The 12,144-nt window shown below is 46.6% G+C and overlaps 1 protein-coding gene across 1 annotated transcript; it reads left to right on the top strand.

Annotated features, from left to right (window-relative positions):
* The first annotated feature begins 562 nt into the window (after nucleotides 1–562).
* Nucleotides 563–1,498, top strand: LOC141980524 (olfactory receptor 51G2-like). The gene has a single exon (XM_074941820.1). It carries the CDS (start codon nucleotides 563–565, stop codon nucleotides 1,496–1,498), a length of 936 nt encoding a protein of 311 aa, XP_074797921.1.
* Nucleotides 1,499–12,144: the final 10,646 nt, after the last annotated feature.

Below are 12,144 nucleotides of genomic sequence, written 5' to 3'. Positions count from 1 at the left end.
CAAGAAAGGATGTCTGTGGGAAGGTCACAACTGTAAAATCACACAGTGTTCAAGTAGGCTGTGGAACTCCCAGCCACAAGACATCAACAGGGCCAAGAGCTTAGCAGGATTGAAAGAGGGACTGGAAGTTTATATGGATGACCAGAAAAGTCAACTACAGAAGTGAGGATTTTTTTTTTTTTAGTTTCTTGGAAGGGCTATAAATGTTCCTGATTTACATTGCAAAATATGTCTAACTAGTGGGTGTCAGGGGAAACTTTCCCTGGGAGCAGGTTATCTCTTAGCTGTCTATTGTAGGGCTTCTTCCATTTTTCTCTGAAGCATTTGGAACTGGCCACTGGATACTCGGCTAGATGGACTACAGGTCTGATCCAGTCTGGCAATGCTTATCCTCCTATCAGTGGTGTAAATCCAAGACTATGCTTTTGCTCATCTTTCTTGACCTTCTAGGAGTATGAGAGCAGAATTATATCTTGTTAAATATCGTCTAGTCATCTAATCTCCTATTCTTTTTTCTTTCAGGAAGAAAAGCTCAAAACGCCTCAGACCTTCCCAGTACATTATGTCAGCTGTGAATGACACCAAATTCAACTACGAAGTGTTCCTTCTCACTGGGATACCTGGGCAGGGAGACATCCATCTCTGGATCTCTATCACCTTCTGCTTAACGTATGCTATTTCGATAGTAGGAAATTCACTCATTCTGTTCATCATAAAAACAGATCTAAGCCTTCATGAGCCAATGTACATGTTCCTTTCCATGTTGGCTGTCACAGACCTAGGCTTATTGATAGCCAGCATACCAACAATATTGGGTGTATTTTTGTTTAACTCAAGGGAGATCAGCCTCAATGCCTGTCTTGCCCAGCTGTTCTTCATCCACTCATTTACATTCATTGAATCCTCCGTGCTCTTGTTGATGGCATTTGACCGTTTTGTTGCAATCAGTAACCCACTGAGATATGCCTCCATCTTAACTCCACCGAGAATAGCCAAAATGGGACTGGTGTGTGTTCTAAGAGGGGTGGCCGTGATACTCCCACTCCCCATTATCCTGAAATGGTTCCGATACTGTCGAGCCAATGTCCTCTCCCATTCCTTCTGCCTGCACATGGAGGTCATGACACTGGCATGTGCAGACATCACAGTTAACAACATCTATGGCTTGATTATTACAATCATAACAGAGGGGTTGGACTCACTGCTCATCTTCCTCTCTTATGTGATGATCCTCAAAACAGTGCTGAGCATCACATCCCACAAAGAGTTCCTTGGGGCCCTGAACACCTGCGTCTCCCACTTCTGTGCTGTTCTGCTCTTCTACACACCTGAGATCAGCCTGACTTTGATGCACAGATTTGGGAAGAGCTCTTCTCCCTTGCTTCAGATTGTCCTGGGCTATGTCTACCTGCTGGTTCCTCCTCTGATGAACCCAGTCGTGTACAGCGTGAAAAGCAAACACCTTCGTTCGAGGATAATCAGGGTGTTTGTGAAGTGAAGGGTCAGTTTATCACCCAGCTCAAGCGCTGGTGTCATAGGAAACAAGAAACACAAGACACGGTGACTTATTCCATCCTGGACCCTTATATCTGTGATGACATGAGCTACTGATCTCCACTCTGCACAGTCAGGGTCAGATGGGGTCTAAGGCCTGAAGCAATGGTATAGCGGTTGTCTCCACCCACTGGTGAGGGAGGACAGAGCACTGGGGGAAGGAGACCAGGGCAGGCAGCAGCATTTGTAGAGTGACTGTGTTCGTGGAGACCCAGGGGACAGGTAGGATGTTGGTGCAGAAAGAGCTATATCGGTGGCTGCTCCAGCCTCAGAAATCCTGTCAATACTCTCAATAAAGACAAGGGCCATGGATGCGGTTTCCTGTTATACCTGGCCTGTCACTGTCCTGTCTCTGGTTAAACATCCAGGGGCCATGAAAAAAGCTGCAGGGCTGTTCTGCGGTCACAGGTTTGGCCCATCCTCAGCACTTTGGGTGCTCTGTGATCCATGGGGGAGGCAGCAGCTGTGGACAGAGGCTATTCCAGGGGCACGAACACCCATGCTTCCCCCACGCCCTCAGCCAGGTGCTTGTGACTGAGTTGTGCCAGAGACATCATTATGCAAGTGCCTCAAGAGAAGCCATTCAGGCAGCTCCCGCTCCCGTCACCACCATTGGTGGCTCTGCACTCCGCACATCTGCTGAGCCCACTCCACATGGAAGCAGAGCAGAGCTGTCTGTGTGAGTGAGAGTCTGACACACAGGAGTCCTGGCAAGACACTCAAGCCCATATTCCCCTCCCTTCTGTTTCTCCTGCCCCAGCAATGCAATGGGGTAGAAAAGGTCCTCAGCTCCCCAAAAGAGTCACAGCGATCTCCTGTCCCAGTCCAGCCCATTCAGTGTCAGATGAGCACCTTTTCAAAAGAAAAAAGCAAGACACATGCAGGAGCCCTGCCCCCTCCATGGCTTCACCCCGGCCCACTTCCTCCCCCTGAACTCCCACCTCCTGCTCCTTCTGTTCCCCAACCCCGGCCCACTGACCAGGCTGGATGTCAGAGCGAGGACAGGGTAAAAGAAGCCCAGGGAGCAAGTGCCACTCTGGGGAACCCCAGACCCTCCACCTGTGCTGTTCAGGGGATGTGGCCTTGGGGGAAAGAGGAGCAGGGTGGGCCATCATAGCGACTGGGGGCTAAGGACATCAGCCCCCCAACATTGAAAAGGGTTGCTCTGCCCATGAGCAGGTGTGGATCGGAATTGGAGGGAATTCGGGACAAATGCTATACCGGTGTCTTTCAGCCCACACTGGGACTTGAATTCTGCATTTTAGGATTCTGCCTCCCAGTTCAGTGGCCATTAGAGGTGATGTGTGGGGGAGTGTCCCCTTTTTGTTGTTGGAGAGATTAGGGGGGTCAGTGAACCCCTAGAATCCTAGAATATCAGGGTTGGAAGGGACCTCAGGAGGTCATCTAGTCCAACCCCCTGCTCAAAGCAGGACCAATCCCCAACTAAATCATCCCAGCCAGGGCTTTGTCAAGCTTGACCTTAAAAACCTCTAAGGAAGGAGATTCCACCACATCCCTAGGGAACCCATTCCAGTGCTTCACCACCCTCCTCGTGAAAAAGTTTTTCCTAATATCCAGGGTGTGGCCCTTTAAGATTCCTGTGACTTTTAGAGCTGAGAGAAGCTTTGTAGAGCCAGCTGGTGCGAGACAGGAAGATGGTCCCTGGGAATAGTTAGTGCTTTGGGAAATCCCAGGCTACTGTTGTTTTTTAAGGGCCTGGGACAAGGGCCTTTTAGGGCAGGGCATGGCTCCCTGCACTCCATGTGAAAGAGGAGGAGCCTTAGGAGGGCAGGCAGGCTGCATCCTCTCTCGAAACATGGGCCACACCAGCAGGGGACAGACAGCTGCCCTCGCTCAGTCCCAGGGAAAGGGACTAAGATATCATGGGTGCCAACTGGGGAGAAGCCAGTGAGGCTTCAGCAAGCCTGAAACAAGACTGACCCCAGTAAGGAGGAGGTGGGGGCGTTCCTGAGTAAAGGAGTAGGATCGGGTTGGACAGTAGGAGAGCCTGTGTTTTGGAGATGACTGAATTAATGTGACCCCACAAAGGGGGCTCTTGTTTTAAGTATCCCAGGCTGAGAGTAAGTCATTGCAAGGACCTTAGAGGGAAGGACAGAGGGCCTGCTATGCTATCTCAGGCCCCAAGGGGCACTCTGGGGCGGCCCCTGTCCAGAAGGTCTTGGCCAGAGTGGGCTGTGCTCTTGCAAGCCGTTACCACAGGGCATAGATCAGCCCAGCCCCCAGGCTGCTCTAAAGTCTGCTGAGGCAGGGGAAGAACAGGCCAGTGAATCAAACCCCTGTAACAGGCACGGTCGGCTGGGGAGCGAGCCTCCCCACGCGGCAGCTTCACCCACTGCCCATGACAGCAGGTAAGAGCGGGTCGGCTCCCACACACCCAGGGCGCGCTGCAGTGTCCTCAGGCGGGGCCGTATTCACAGCGCCGAAGGTGCCAGTGTGGCGCATTCTGCATGAAGGAGAGGGTACGGGGGTCTCTGTGGGGAACTGTGACTCTTTGCCGCCATGAGGCAGGCCGGGTGGCTCGGTACCCTTGCTGCCTTATCCCTTCCCCCGGCCCCCAGGCTGTGAGACCAGGCTGCCTTCGGGCGTAGGGGAACCAGTATAATAATACTGCCTAGGGCTCCATAGATCCTAAGGCCCACCTCTTGTGCCTGTGGCCCCTCCCATACTCCACCCCCACTCTGCCCCAGGTCCCGCCCCCCACTCTGCCCAGGCCCAGCCCCTCCCCACTGTCTCCCTCCTCTCTTCCCTCCCCCTCCCTAATCACCCACTTCCAGGCAAATGCCTGAACCCAAATGAAGCAAATGACATTAGAAAGAAATTGCAGAAGAGTGGCTTTTTCTCAAAAGAAAATGGAGCACGTTTTCCACTGCATGCCAGAAGGTGAAGACTGGACACGCAGAAGGTACCTAATTAAAAGCACTAAATTTAGGAATAAAAAATGTCAGTCACAGGTATTTTGATATACCCTGAAGTTTGTCAGAGATTTATTTGCCAAAACTTTGTAGTAAGGGCAAGTCAGCTGTCCTGCTGAATACAACATTAAATATTATGGAATACATGATGTAGCTCTTCTCTGTTTTACATTTTCTTAATCAGTATTTATTAGCTGATTTTATATTTTAAATGTAATCTTAAGCCTTCAAAAAGTAATCATTCCAGATTACTACATATTTAACTCCTTGAAACAAAGACATTCTTTTAAATTAATCAGTCACAGAGGTTTAGTGTGTTTATAACAATGTTCATTGCTTTTAGAAAAAGGGAACACTCATTTACTTTGTGTGATCTCCATAACAATAGACATGTTTATGAAATTTCACCAACTTTAAAAAAATATGTTTCCAAAGATTTTAGGCATAACAAAGGAAAAGGCCGTGAAAAAAGCTAGTGCTGAGGTTGCAGCCTGGTCCAGTGCACACAAGAGATCCACTTCCTGGACACTACAGTGCTAATAAACAATGGTCACATAAACACCACCCTATACCGGAAACCTACTGACCGCTATTCCTACCTACATGCCTCCAGCTTTCACCCTGACCACAGCACACGATCCATCGTCTACAGCCAAGCTCTGCGATACAACCGCATTTGCTCCAACCCCTCAGACAGAGACAAACACCTACAAGATCTCTATCAAGCATTCTTACAACTACAGTACCCACCTGCGGAAGTGAAGAAACAGATTGATAGAGCCAGAAGAGTTCCCAGAAGTCACCTACTACAGGACAGGCCTAACAAAGAAAATAACAGAACGCCACTAGCCGTCACCTTCAGCCGCCAACTAAAACCCCTCCAACGCATTATTAAGGATCTACAACCTATCCTGAAGGATGACCCAACACTCTCACAAATCTTGGGAGACAGGCCAGTCCTTGCCTACAGACAGCCCCCCAACCTGAAGCAAATACTCACCAACAACCACATACCACACAACAGAACCACTAACCCAGGAACCTATCCTTGCAACAAAGCCCGTTGCCAACTGTGCCCACATATCTATTCAGAGGACACCATCACAGGGCCTAATAACATCAGCCACACTATCAGAGGCTCGTTCACCTGCACATCCACGAATGTGATATATACCATCATGTGCCAGCAATGCCCCTCTGCCATGTACATTGGTCAAACTGGACAGTCTCTATGTAAAAGAATAAATGGACACAAATCAGATGTCAAGAATTATAACATTCATAAACCAGTCGGAGAACACTTCAATCTCTCTGGTCACGCAATCACAGACATGAAGGTCGCTATCTTACAACAAAAAAACTTCAAATCCAGACTCCAGGGAGAAACTGCTAAATTGGAATTCATTTGCAAATTGGATACTATTAATTTAGGCTTAAATAGAGACTGGGAGTGGCTAAGTCATTATGCAAGGAAGCCTATTTCCCCTTGTTTTTTCCTACCTCCCCCCCCGCCTCAGACGTTCTGGTTAAACTTGGATTTATGCTGGAAATGGCCCACCTTGATTGTCATGCACATTGTGGGGAGAGTGGTCAGTTTGGATGAGCTATTGCCAGCAGGAGAGTGAGTTTGTGTGTGGGGGGGGGGGGTGAGAAAACCTGTATTTGTGCTGGAAATGGCCCACCTTGATTTTCATACACATTGTAAGGAGAGTGGTCACTTTGGATAAGCTATTACTAGCAGGAGAGTGAGTTTGTGTGTGTGTGTTTTTTGGGAAAAGGGGGGGGGGTGAGAAAACCTGTATTTGTGCTAGAAATGGCCCACCTTGATTTTCATGCACATTGTAAGGAGAGTGGTCACTTTGGATAGGCTATTACCAGCAGGAGAGTGAATTTGTGTGTGTGATTTTTGGAGGGGGGTGAGGGGGTGAGAGAACCTGGATTTGTGCAGGAAATGGCCCACCTTGATTATCATACACATTGTGAAGAGAATGGTCACTTTGGATGGGCTATTACCAGCAGGAGAGTGAGTTTGTGGGGGGGGGGAGGGTGAGAAAACCTGGATTTGTGCTGGAAATGGCCAACTTGATGATCACTTTAGATAAGCTATTACCAGCAGGAGAGTGGGGTGGGAGGAGGTATTGTTTCATGGTCTCTGTGTATATAATGTCTTCTGCAGTTTCCACAGTATGCATCCGATGAAGTGAGCTGTAGCTCATGAAAGCTCATGCTCAAATAAATTGGTTAGTCTCTAAGGTGCTACAAGTACTCCTTTTCTTTTTGCGAATACAGACTAACACGGCTGTTACTCTGAAACCTGTTCACATCAGTAAATTCAGAAACTGACAGTATGTACCTAGGCGTTGGCAAATGCCCTTTAAATGGCTTCATTACCACTTGAATGGCTCTTAACCCTTTCAATGTTGTGCTAATAGGTCCAGCAGGCTGGAAGATCTTTTCACTTTTAAGTTACTAGATCCCCTCTGAACTAAGAGTCACCAGGCAGCAGCAGCTAGCTGTGGGAACCTGCAGGAAGGGTCAGAACAGAGATAGGAAGAAGCGGGGTGGACGGGGACACTAAGATCCGGGGTGCCCCAAATTTTTGGGTGCCCTATGCAGCCGCATATGCAGTGTATGCCTAAGGACAGCCCTGATAACAGGCTCCTGGCCATCCCCACTGTCTGCAGATCAGGGGGTGCTCTGCTGGTGCAGCAGAGAACTGAGCCAGGCCTCTCACCACTCACATAGCTGGAAGGCTGGCCCCGTGGTCTGGCACTGCTCTGCAACTCAAAACAACTGGGTTTGATTCCCTTGCTGTGTGTGACTGTGGGCAAGCTCTTGGCACTCTGTGAGTCTCTGCACAGGTGGATAATAGCCCTGCCCTGCCTCACAGCAGTGGTGAGAGGATAAAGACATTCAAGGTGCTCAGAAGCTCTGAGACCCTAAATTCAGGGCTATGTCAGGGTTCCACAGAGCAACACCTCTGACGTTTGTCTATAAAAGACCTCTTACCACAGCCTCCTGTGACAGCTGGCTTCTGGGAAGCCCTGAGACTCCAGCACCTCGGTGTCTGTGGCAGATGTGGGGGTGCTCAGGAGTGACAGTGAGGGGTAGGTAGTGGATTTCTGAGGGGAGTGTTGGAGTGTCACAGTTATGCTGGGAGCTTCAGCACAGTCACGGGACCTGTGTTTGCGAGCCCTTGAAGCTGAATAGGTCTAACTGACAAGAAATGGAGCAATGGCCATGGCGGCCTCATCTTAGATGTCTGGCTGGGAGAAAGCAGTCTGAGTCCAAAGTCTATCCAGTCTATCTAGTATTTTAGGCTTAGTTTGCATTTTTGTTTATTTTCTAAGTAATCTGCTTGGATCTTCTTGCTATCACTTATCACTAAAATTCTCTATTTCTCTAGTTAATAAAGTTTATGTTTTATCATAACCAGTGTGTTTTGAGGGAAGTGTCTTGGAAAATCTCAGCTCTGTCAATAAAGTTTCTTCAATATCTTTCCCACATGAGGGGAAAGTGACATATATTAATGAGCATGCATTGTGCAGATCCCTTTGCAGTACAAGATGGCATAATTCTGGGTTCATAATTCAGCAAGGGTGCAAGGCTGGGGATATGGGAAATTGGCTGTTTTCTCCTGTTTGTCCTTGAGTGGCTTAGGTAAAGCACTCAGGTAGCTCAGTTGGTTGTGCGACGCCAACTGCGGTCATGTTGGATGATAACAGGGCCTGGAGAGGATGGTTGTGTCACCAGAAGAGCATTGCAGAGAGGCCCGCCAAGCTGAATGGATACGGAGTTCAGTGATTCCACTGGCATCCAGATGTGGGGAACAACCAATCACAGAGATTTTAGAACAATCTGATAAACTAAACATTAAAAGTCACCAGGCCCATATGACATTCACCCAATAGATCTGAAGGAACTCTAATATCAAATTTCAGAACAACAAACTGTGATATCTAACCTATCACTTATATCAGGCTTTGTACCAGGTGACTGACAAATAGCTCATATCATGCTGATTTTTAAAAAAAGACTCCAGAGGTGATCCCAGCAATTATAGGCCTGAAATCCTAACTTTAGTATGAGGCAAATTGATTTAAATTATAGTAAAGAACAGAATTATCAGACACATTATTTGCTGTGGAACAGTCAACATGTCTTTTGCAAAGGGAAATCATGCCTCACCAATCTGTTAGAATTCTTTAAGCAGGTCAACATATATGTGAGCAAGGGTGATCCAGATGATATAGTGTATTTGGACTTTCAGAAAAACTTCAACAAGATCTCTCATCAAAGGCCTTAAGAAACATAAGCAGTCATGGGAAAAGAAGGAAGGATCTCTCCTGGATAAGTAACTGGTTAAAAGATAGGAAATAAAGGGTAGGAGTGAATGGTCAGTTTTCAGAATGGAGAGAGGTAAATCGTGGGGTCATCCTGCAGTCTGGAGTGGAATCAGTGCTGTTCCACATATTCCTAAATGAACTGGGAAAAGGGATAAGCGATGAGGTGGAAAAAATTGAAGATGATGTAAAATTATTAAATATATTTAAGTGCAAAGCAGACTGTGAAGAATTACAAAGGGATCTCACAAAACTTGGAGATTGGGCAACAAAATGGCAGATGAAATTCAGTGTTGATTAATGCAAAATTAGACACATTGGAAAAACGTAATCAAAACTGTTGGGAACCATAGCTTGTGAATGCAATAGGCCAAGACAGGCTAAGCCTCCCCTGGTGCAGCTGTGGCCACTGCCCAGCAGTTGCAGGGTTTGCACAGGGAACTTTTTATTATTTATGTGCCATGCAGGTTCCAGGGTAGTTGAGGAGGCAATATGTGCTACTCAGATTCTTCAGTAATCTTGCTGCATTCCATGGAGATTACTAATGAAACCAAGAAGATGAGTAACACATACTGCTGTGACAGGCTATTACCCCTGGGGAGGAGTCTGGGAGCTGTGGGAACCACTCTGCCCTTTAACCCTCCAGTTGGGCAGGCCAATCTTATACTGCTTTGCTGGTGACACAGTCAGCCTCCACAAGCCCTGCTATCACCCAACATGACAGCAGGTGGCACCGCACACCCAACTGAGCCTCCTGAGTGCTTTACCTAAGCCACTCAAAGGCAGGCAGGAGACAACAGCCAATTTCCCAGCTCCCCAGCCTTGCACACTTTTTGGAGTATAAACCCAAATTTATACCATCTTGCACTGCAGAAGTGTCTGTACAGCATAAGCTCATTAATATAGGTCACTTTCCCCTTGATGTGGGAAAGATATGCAACAGCCATTTTACACAGAGCTGAGATCTTCCCCAGACACTTTACTCAAAACACACTGGTAAAGTTAAAGCATAAAACAGGTTTATTAACTACAAAAAGATGGATTTTAAGTGATTAAAAGTGATAGAAATACACTCAAAGCAGATTACCTAGCAAATAAACAAAAATGCTAACTAAGGCTAACATGCTAGATAGATTGGATATGAATTAATAATTTCTCACCCTGCCTGATGATACAACCAGTTCACCAAGTTTCCATATGCAGACGAGAAATCCCTTTAGCCTAGGACTAGCACTTCCCCCAGGAGTGAGGCCAAGAGATGCTGTCACTCCCCATATTATATAGCAGAAAAATATAAATGGAGTTAAGTGTCCTGTGGTCTGGTTCCATGCCCTTGCATGTGCTGCAGTGTCATAGCAGGCGTTATCCATAAACAGTCCTGAGGTTTCTCCTGAAGGTTCACCAGATGGCGTATAAACTTCTCCTCCAGACTGTTGTTTCCCCTAATGTCCCATTACTAGGAATAGGCCCTTCTCAACCAGATGTCTGGACCATAAGTATTTTGCCTAGTGGGTGTCACTCAGGTGTAATGACATTTGAAATACAGATACATACTCAATATTCATAACTTCAGATGCAAAAATTATACAAGGATATAAATAGGATCATCATATTCTGGAAACCATATTTTTTTCCATAGGAACCTCACAAGACATTTTTGTACAAGAAGCATATAACTATTTCATAATCATATCATCAGCATACAACTATGATTAATATCAGGGGCAGTTTCACAACCACCTCCTCAGCTATCCTGGAACCTGAACTCGGCATATTAAAAGCTGAGGTTCTTTGGGAAGAGACAAGCACCTCCCCTGGGGCAACTTGGGGTCTCAAGAAAGTAGGGTCAGCATGGTTGAGGGGACTCTGCCCAGCCCGGGGAGCCTCCAACATGTGGGGTCTGCCATGGGGTCTGTGAAAGCTCTGGGATTCTCTGGGATTGGGGGGTGGGGATGACATTTCAGCTGTGGGGGTGGGGCAGAAGGAGTGGGGCCAGAGGACTCCACCCACTGCTCATGTTGAAAATTGTAAGGAAAAGGATAGATGATAAGACAGAAAATATTGTGATGCCTCTATATAAATCCATGGTATACCCACACCTTGAATACTTTGTGCAGTTCTGTTCATCCCATCTCAAAAAAGATATATTAGAATTGGAAAAAGTACAGAGAAAGGTGACAAAAATGTTAAGGGGTATGGAACAGCTTCTATATGATGTTACATTAAAAAGCCTGGAACATTTCCATTTGGAAAAAGAGAAGACTAAACAGGGATATAATAAAAAGAAAAGGAGTACTTGTGGCACCTTAGAGACTAACCAATTTATTTGAGCATAAGCTTTCGTGAGCTACAGCTCACTTCATCGGATGCATACTGTGGAAAGTACAGGAGATCTTTTTATACACACAAACCATGAAAAAATGGGTGTTTACCACTACAAAAGGTTTTCTCTCCCCCCACCCCACTCTCCTGCTGGTAAAGTGATCACTCTCCTTACAATGTGTACGATAATCAAGGTGGGCCATTTCCAGCACAAATCCAGGGTTTATTAAGAATGTCTGAAGGGGGGGGGTGTAGTAAAAAACAAGGGGAAATAGGTTACCTTGTATAATGACTTAGCCACTCCCAGTCTCTATTCAAGCCGAAGTTAATAGTATCCAATTTGCAAATGAATTCCAATTCAAAAGTCTCTCACTGGAGTCTGGTTTTGAAGTTTTTCTGTTGTAATATCACAACTTTCATGTCTGTAATCGCGTGACCAGGAGATTGAAGTGTTCTCAGACTGGTTTATGAATGTTATACTTCTTGACATCTGATTTGTGTCCATTTATTCTTTTACGTAGAGACTGTCCAGTTTGACCAATGTACATGGCAGAGGGGCATTGCTGGCACGTGATGACATATATCACGTTGGTGGATGTGCAGGTGAACGAGCCTCTGATAGTGTGACTGATGTGATTAGGCCCTGTGATGGTGTCCCCTGAATAGATATGTGGGCACAGTTGGCAACGGGCTTTGTTGCAAGAATAGGTTCCTGGGTTAGTGGTTCTGTTGTGTGGTATGTTGTTGCTGGTGAGTATTTGCTTCAGGTTGGAGGGCTGTCGTCTCATTGCCAGGGGCTGTTCTGAAGCCAAAAGAATATTTGGTCAAATACAGAACTAGATAAGTTGACTGAGGATATGTCCATCAGTAGCTATTAGCCAAGATAATCAGGGATGAAGCTCCATGCTCCGGGTGTCTCTAAACCTCATAGGCAGTAGCTGGGAGCACAGACAAAGAATGGATCAATTCATAATTGCACTCATCTGTTAGTT

The sequence above is a fragment of the Natator depressus genome, chromosome 1, assembly GCF_965152275.1.
Source record: "Natator depressus isolate rNatDep1 chromosome 1, rNatDep2.hap1, whole genome shotgun sequence".
Taxonomy (NCBI): domain Eukaryota; kingdom Metazoa; phylum Chordata; order Testudines; family Cheloniidae; genus Natator; species Natator depressus.
The sequence above is the reverse complement of the archived record's forward strand: the minus strand, read 5'-3'. Positions and strand labels throughout refer to the sequence as shown.